This window comes from Lycorma delicatula, chromosome 7 (genome assembly GCF_047948215.1).
Source record: "Lycorma delicatula isolate Av1 chromosome 7, ASM4794821v1, whole genome shotgun sequence".
NCBI classification, from domain to species: domain Eukaryota; kingdom Metazoa; phylum Arthropoda; class Insecta; order Hemiptera; family Fulgoridae; genus Lycorma; species Lycorma delicatula.
In genome coordinates, this window is record NC_134461.1 from 13114284 (window position 1) to 13123215 (window position 8932).

An 8932-nucleotide genomic window follows, 5' to 3' on the forward strand; every position below is an offset into this window, starting at 1 on the left:
TTGACATCTGAGAATTCACTGCAAATGTGTCTACATTAAATTTATATAGTAACATGTAAGTAAAAGACTTGTGCAAAATGAAAAAGAACCAGAGTAAAGGTATATTTTTTACCATGTAAGTAATAAAGAACCAATAAGAGCAAGACTTTATTTTAATTACAGTCTTAATTTAGACAAAAAAAAAAAAAGAAATACCTCAATCCTCCTGCACCATATAAATATTACAAAATAAAATAGGAGCAAATTTTGATCCAACTGTGCCAAAGTCCAATGGTTTAAGTTAATTATCATCAAACAAAATTAAGCTAATCATTAACTCCATTCCACAAATACCCAAGAATTCCTAGGAAATCCCCAGTGATTTTAATTATTCAAAATAAACTTAATTCTGCTTTTTGATCTGGTCTGCTTAAAGCAGCCAGGTTAATGCCTTCATCCTCCCATATTGCAACTCCATCAGAGTTCCCTAACACTAAATTTAATTAAATTACCTCAGATCTGGTCTCCCCATGAAAGTGAGGTCAATATCTATAGGAATATATTTTCAATATTTATTTATACATACTATTATATAAATAGATAGAGGTTTTTTTGTCTAGGATACACAAAAAAACTACTTGATCAAAACCAAATTTTTACCAATGTTTCTTGGCATAACTAAGAAGGTTTTCAGATATATTTCATATTGAAAAATCTTGAAAATATATATGTAGTAGTGAAGATTTGCCGGTTGAAGCACAAACTTAATGAACTGTGAGCCTATCGCTATGTGAGCTGGGTTTGAACTGAATGATTCCAATCCATCGAATGAATAATAATACAAAAATTATATAATTAAATAAAATACTAAATAAATTAAAAAAATTGCTCTTTAACAATAATGGGCTTCCTGTGGGGATTGCGTGTGATGCTAGAGTGGTGAGGTATGCAAGCACCTTGTGGGAAGTTAGACCAATTGTCACCGTCACCTGGTAACAAATGGGGTGTATATGGGTGCTATTTTGGGAGGTGCAATGGGGTGCTCATCCCAAAAATGAATATTGTTGGCAATATCAAATTTTCAAAATTTTGCATGCATATCAGTCTCAATCTAACAGATATGATTATTCAAAAATGTTATCTAAAAAAAAAAGAATTATTTATTAAACTTGTATATAATTAATAATTCATTAGGTGCTGCACTTCACATTTGGGCCGCTATGTGATTAGCTGCTACATTCTCATGCTCCTTTCTTACAGCCAGACACTCCCAAGAAATTGTTTAGTATAGATATTTTCAACAAAGTCTTACTGAAATTGAAGACAATATATTAAGTGCTTCATAATCAACAACAAAAGTTACTGAAGATAAAATTTGTTTACATGTTCTTACAGTGCACACTAAAAAGGATTTTTTGAAATTTTGAGTTTAAAGGGGTAAAGTGGAGTTAATGATGAAATTTACTATTTTTTAAATTTCTTTGTAGCAAATGAAGGTAACAACTTTATTTTCTGTGCGTGTATAGAGATACACACAGAAAATAAAGTTTCATATAGAGATATGAATATATAAAACCAATTTCTAGATTTTTTCAAATTCTGAGTTTCAAGGGTTAAAATGGATTAATGGATTATTGAATTTTTTTTTACACCCTGGTTTTTTTTTAATTCCTCAGTAACAAATGAAGAAATCAACCTGATTTTATGTGACAGTAATCTTCATGTGAACAAACAGATTTCTACAGTTTTTAAATTCGACCTTGAAAGGTGATGAAGAAAGATAAAAAAAATTTTGAACAATGATTGTAATTTTCCCAATCCCGACTATACTAAACAAGATATTCAATAGGTTTGGGCTTGTAAATACTCTTCACATAAATATCTAAAAACTATTTTCAGATTTTTTTATTCCGATTTTTTTAAGGGTAGAAGATACATGTCAATGTGGCTCAACCAACAAAGCCACTGCCACTGTTACCTATGTGTGACTGGCTAGACCTCTTTCTTTCTCTTCTTTTGTTTAGCCTCCCGAACCACCGTACAGTATTACTTCAAGAGGATGAATGAGGGTGATACGTATGAATGTAAATGAATTGTAGTCTTGTACAGTCTCAAGACGACCGTTCCTGAGATGTGTGATTAATTGAAACCCAACCACCAAAGAACATCCCAACCCTGTAGGAGAAGACACCTGCCTAGTAACGTTCTGGTCGCCACACCCCCTCCCCCTGTTCCTAGCCATGCTGTAGTCGTCTATCGCCCTCCGAGTTTTACATCTCATAGTAATAAGCCTGGCCTCATTAGGGTGCCACCATTATAAATGCCTCTGTAGACATTTGCATTGGTGATTTATTAAGTCAGCTTTTGCCTTCACTGTAGGCCTTGTTCGGATATCTTGAATGTCCTACATCGTATCCCTCTGAACTAGCTAACCGAGCCAATTTCGTGAATGTCTCACAATTCGAGGCAAATTAAACACAACATACCATCAAAGATGTTGATCGCAACAACAAAATTTTGTCCTAATTTCCCTTACTGAAGTTCAAACTGCAGAACCACCAAAAAACACCGGTATCCACAATCTAGTATTCAAATCTGTATAAAAATAACTGCCTTTACTAGGATTTGAACCTTAGAATTGACTTCAAAATCAACCGATTTGCAATGATGAGGTTAACTACTAGACCGCCCGGTGGGCTGACTGGTTGGACCTACCTCCAGTTACTTGAGTAAAAAAACATAAAAAAAAGATTGACGGCAACAGGAAATGCAAGTAACCATATAAACGTGAGCAAAGCTGCGACAGAGAGCTAGTATATATATATATATATATATATACATTTTAAATTCTATTAATATAAACCACTAAGTACAGAATATTGAGATAAGACAATATCTAACAGTAACTTAGTACTTGTGGGATCCCGCATCCTCAGTTATGAATGTTTGTTACTTTATTTAATATGCAGTTGAATTAAATTCAAACATTTCAATATTCTGTACTAGATGGTATTATTAACAGAATTTAAAATATGATTTAACAGTACATAAGAATAATATAAATCTTAAAAATATTAATATCAATAAATTAATATATATATAATTGAAAATTAAATAAAATAATTTTACAAGTATTTTATTTTACATATTTTTAATTAAAAGAAATATATATATATATATTTCTCTCTCTCTACATATATATATATATATATATATATTTCTCTCTCTCTACATTATATATATATATATATATATTTCTCTCTCTCTACATTATATATATATAATGTAGAGAGAGAGCCATAACCACAAGAACAAAAAACAATTCTAAAATCTCTTGCACATTTTTAATATCTCCTTACAAATTACAATAAAATTCATAAAGGAATGTTCAAATTAAATATAATTCATTCACATATCTTCTAACGTTCTTCCATTTGTTTATCTCTAGCAATTACGGATTCATCAAACTGCACCATATATGTTGTTCCTTTATGCCAATGAGCTGTCACTTTAGCTGTCTGAAAAAGAAAATATTTTCTTACCAAACCGAATACACTCCAAACAATAACTAATAATTACTGACCATTTACAAAGAAAAATAGTTTAATTTAATTAAACTGATGTATCATCATTGACTAATTTATTCATATGATATTTTTTTAAAACATTAACTTTGGATGCAATTAATATAATGGATCAATTACATTATTTATAGGCAGGTTAAGAATTACCTTTTTGTTTTGGTTAATAAAAACAAATGCAGTGTAGTCCCTTTCATTGATAAAATACATAGATTATTACATGCATTTCATTGTACAATAAGAAAGATAAGGAAAAATTATTTAATTTATTATCCCACTGGGTTGGTCTAGTGGTGAACTTGTCATCACAAATCAGCTGATTTCAAACTCGAGAATTCTAAGGTCCAAATCATAATAAAGGCAATTACTTTTATACTATAAAATTTGAATACTAGATCTATAAAATTCTTTATCTATACTTTTTGAATACTTTATCTATAAAATTTGAATACTAGATGGATTTGAATACTAGATAGTGGATATTGGTGACTGGTGTGTTCTCTTTAGTGGTTGGATTTCAATAAATAAAAAAAATAAAAAAGGAGTTTCTAAAAGACTTCTTAGTTTTGAAATACAGCATGACAGAGAACATGAATTATATATCAAAATGAAGAAAAATTTTCCAAAAATTTTACCTGTTCATTAGATTTTGATGTGTGCTCCTTTAAATGACTTGTAGATAACAAAATGTTATTCAACTTCTTGCCCTACATGACACAATATATCTAGGAAGATAGATAAAATATAACTTCTGAGATCTGTGTTTATAAATGTTCCAAATTTCTTATTTAAATGGAGAAAACACATGGTTTTTCATAACCCTACAAAAAAAATGCATAGAGGTAAGATCTGGAAACTGTTGAGACTAAACTATCTGCCCTTTTCATGTGACCCATCACCGAGGAAATCTTTCATTTAGATAATCCCACACAAATATGGTAAAATGTGGAGGAGCTGCATCTAAATTGAATCTTTTGGTATTTGGAGCACCTTATACCCTATAACATTTAATGTTATATTAATACCTCATACATATAACATTCCTAACCTAAACTTCAAAAAAAGAAGGAACCTTTAATTCTGTCTTGTTCTGTTTGTAAATTACATTAACTTTTGTGATGTCTCACTGATGTTCCTTAATGACATGTGGAGTTCAGTACCCTGTATTAAAACATTATGCTGTTCCATGTAATAAACATGTAACGTAGCTTCATACTGAAAATAATTTACTTCATCATTTTAATAATTTAGGGAAAATAATTTTCCCTAAACTTTTAGGCTCCTTCAAAAGTGGAGAATTAGTTTTTAAGATACAAAAATGAGCTTTCATTGCTAACCCATAAACGTGAATCATGTAGACCAATATTTAGAAAATTAAAACTGTTTCTTTGTGTTTATATTTATGGATGACCTTTACTACACAGAAATTTTCTTGTACTTAAAAAAAAATAACAATATCCACCTCTATCATATCAGGCATTAGAACTGTTTCAGTGTAACTCAAAACAAGATTTTTGGTTAAGAGAAAGGGCCTTATTATTAAACTTCTATTCCAACTTTTAATAAATTATCAAATTTATATAATACTTTTACTTTTTTAATTTCCCACCAATTTTTAAAAAATACAAATAAAATTTTCTTTTACAGAAACAATATGGCTTTACAAGTAAATTTCTAAATAACATTGATTAAAAAGCTTTACATTTTCTGCATCTCTATATGTACAGAATAGTGCACTAAAAATGTTCTTTAACATCTTCTGAATTGTGATTTATTTTGTAGTTATTTTTTATGTTTAATATTTTCATGCAATTAGCTTAATATTATTTCATGCAGTTATATTTTATATAATTAATACTAATTACATCTATTTTTTATTTATTGTATTTTTGTGGCGATACTCTGATAAAAGATTTTATTAATTTTCCCATAATCTATCCATACAAGATGAGGCAGTTCCTTTTTTTATCTGTGTAGTAGTATATTTCTGACAAGAATTATATATGTATTTCAAATTATACATAATTAGTAGAACTTCTGTACTGTCTGTTAACTAATTCATGATCTTTTCATCTATGAGCAAAAAGTATTTAAATGTTTAAAAAAACATAGACTATACTTTGTCATTTACGATAAATTAATAGTTTTACAGTTTTATAAATATTTTTCTCAAACTTCTCTCTAAATTACAGCTAACTCTAAACTCTGTACATACTTTCTGGACCCAATATTATACATTATTTGGAGTAATAATAAAAATAAACTGAATGATTTTACATTCCAAAACAATGTACCAGTATTTTGGAGCAGCCACTAAATAATGTATTTCGCGTGACTGAATTTACAAACAACATAAAATAAAGTACAATAACCAAAATGTATAATTATGAATGAAGTACTTACAAATCCACTGCTATTCAAAATAGATTCAATAATACCAGCAATAAATATGGCACAATTTAAATTTCCTTTATCTTTTGGCACAGAAATAAATTTATTAACCAACGGTTCTTTTTCAATTAAATAATAAATTCTTTCATCATCATTTGCATGCTCCAATTTATCTGCTTCTCTTCCAAACAAACCCTAAAAAACATTATATAAATCTCTTAAACCTTTATTCAGTAAATAAATTTAAAAATAAAAATTCTCAATATTTTGGAGTATAAGGAATAAATTGATATTTATCATTAAATCTTTTATATATAAAAATATCATGCAGTAAACTTTATTTACTTGGCCTCTAGTTTTATTGGTGAAAACAATTGTTAATAAACAGTAGGTTTTATGTTTAATTCCTGGTACATGCTTAGCACTTTTTCATTAATCATCTAGCTCATTCTATATTAATGTGTTAAATGCTATGACTGTAATGATTGCAATTAAAAAAAAAAATACAAGCCATTCTGAAAACTAGTCAAATTCAGAGCAACAAGATCTCATGACAGATTTACCCTGAAAAAATGGGGAGTGAAATGGTTTCCTATTTATCTTAATCACTATACAGTAGCACGATAAGTGACTTACCCTCTGAAATATAGATGATGCCTAATAAGGGACCTCTTCATTCTGTTCACAGCAGGGTCTAACTGTGTGTAATACACACAATTATTTTCAAAGAAAGCAACTTTTAATCGGTATCTTTTACCCTTAATGAGCTTTACAAGTATCACAACTATAAAGTGTATAAGGTACACTAGAATTTTTCTTCTTACAGATTCTAATAGTTTTAAATTATAAATCATTTTTTGAATCATCATTTTTTTGAACCAATGAATGAAGGTTTATTTATATTTTATACTTTGGATTGGTCCATGGACAACCCCTCTATATAACAAATCTCAAGGATTCTACAGTTCCTGCCATCCTTAGCATGTACCTAGCAGCATCAAATCTATACTTACAAAACCAAAAACAGGGAAGGTATGTTAAAAAACATAATAGTGGAAAAGACAATGTATACTTAGAGAAATACAACGATCAATGGCTAACTAACCAAAAGAAAGCTTAGGACTCATTTCAAGTAGGTGTCCAACCTTCTCACTTTCCTCTGTTGAATGAAAAATATTTTCTTTGAAGTCATTTTCCAGATTGACTTGAGATCATAAACAATAAATTAAATAAATAAATGAATGGTACAACGTAAAAGAACAAAGAATAACAGCAGCAAAATATATATAACAGAAATTTTCTTGAGTTTTAGAGCTGTTACGTTTCTGTTAAGTAATGCACATGCAATTCAAAATTGACTGAAATCAGTTACCAAGGATGGAAATAATGTAGGATACTCCATAAAATAAAGTCTTATACAAACTCAAAGTAATAAGTTTAATCACTAATCTACTGAAAAGTGATAGTTCATAATACAAACAAGCACTAAAAAGAAGCAATACAGTGATGGATTTAAATTACAGCATAAATTAATGTGTTCTATTTCATAAATAATAAAAACAAATTATTCTACGACACTAATAAAGATTTGTAACTATTTATTTATAGCTGAAAATATTAGAGAACAAATCTGACATTTGGAAGAATACCTGAAAGTTTATGCAGCTTGGAACAGAAGGATGTATTTATTGCTCAATAAAATAAATGACATTTATATGCAGTACTAAAGTCCAAAGTCATGTAAACCATAATTAAATATATTATTAAAATTATTAACACAGGCCTACTAAATCAATTGAGAACATTTACCTTAATTATTGTATCCTTAATTAACAGATTTCTTCAATATAAGATGATCAGAAATTCCAATTAATAATTTAAAATGTTATGTTTGTCAGGTAATTTTGATAATGAGATGACACCATTAAACTAAAACTCATTATAATAATAAAAACTAAGTATGCTGATTTAACTTACGAAGTTGATATGTACTCATATTATATAGAAAACATTGTTACACTGCTAAAGAAATGTTTGCAAACTATAAGCGGTAATTGGATAGCAGTAAACATTTACTGATTACTATTCCCTGATTTATAGATTGTCAGAATCATTTAATGATATTATCTATTATAAATCTTGTACAAAAAATACAAACCTTCCACAAAGTACTTTTTATGAAAAGTAACATATTTAACAATTTCGTTTCTCTTTTACAACTTTTTTCACGAACAAAATATAAGTCTAACAGTTTGATGCCAACTTCCTGCCCCATTTCTGCCAATCTGTAACCAAATTCATGAACATAAAAAAAATTTGTAACCTTACTAATTTACTATGCAACAAAGAAATATTTATTAACTTACTAGTTTACTATGCAACGTTACTTATAGATTATAAAATAAACCATTCTCAAAGAAAAAAAAAATACAAATCAACTTCTATCATGACCTAAATCACTCACTTATTTTGAAGTTCTGGCACTGTATAAACTCTGTTTTGACAGTACTGAACTAATTCAGAAAACAATAACGCGTAACAGCTCAGATTAACCTCTCCTCTACCTTTACTAAGAGATTTATCCAAAATACTCGTTTTCGGACGAACAGCCGATATAGTCATATTATTCATTTTTGTTGGCTTATATTTCTTAATTTTCAATCATAATCCCCATTGTATTACATTACACTTTTTCACATGACAGTCTAATCACAGCCCATAACATAAATACTAACGACCCTCCACAGAGATGCCAACATATAATTTATAATAGTTTACTCATCCTTTCTTGTTGCACTTTATAAACAATTCAGCTGTATATTTGAAAGTTGAATCACAGTTCTTTTTAATATAATAATTTTTCTCTAACCACAAAAGTAATCATAACATCGTCTATAAAATTTTGCCAGCGAGTATTATAACAAATAGAATCATAACAAATGTCTAAATCTTTATGTAGTATTATTACGATGATTTTTAGC

The 8932-nt window shown here is 28.7% G+C and overlaps 1 protein-coding gene across 1 annotated transcript; it reads right to left on the reverse strand.

Annotated features, from left to right (window-relative positions):
* Positions 1 to 3309: 3309 nt before the first annotated feature.
* On the reverse strand, positions 3310 to 8838 carry Trs31 (trafficking protein particle complex subunit 31). The gene is made up of 4 exons (XM_075372164.1): positions 8416 to 8838; positions 8110 to 8236; positions 5964 to 6146; positions 3310 to 3497 (listed from the first exon to the last, which is right to left on the reverse strand). Exons 1-4 carry the CDS (start codon positions 8580 to 8582, stop codon positions 3399 to 3401), a joined length of 576 nt encoding a protein of 191 aa, XP_075228279.1. The 5' UTR covers positions 8583 to 8838; the 3' UTR covers positions 3310 to 3398.
* Positions 8839 to 8932: the final 94 nt, after the last annotated feature.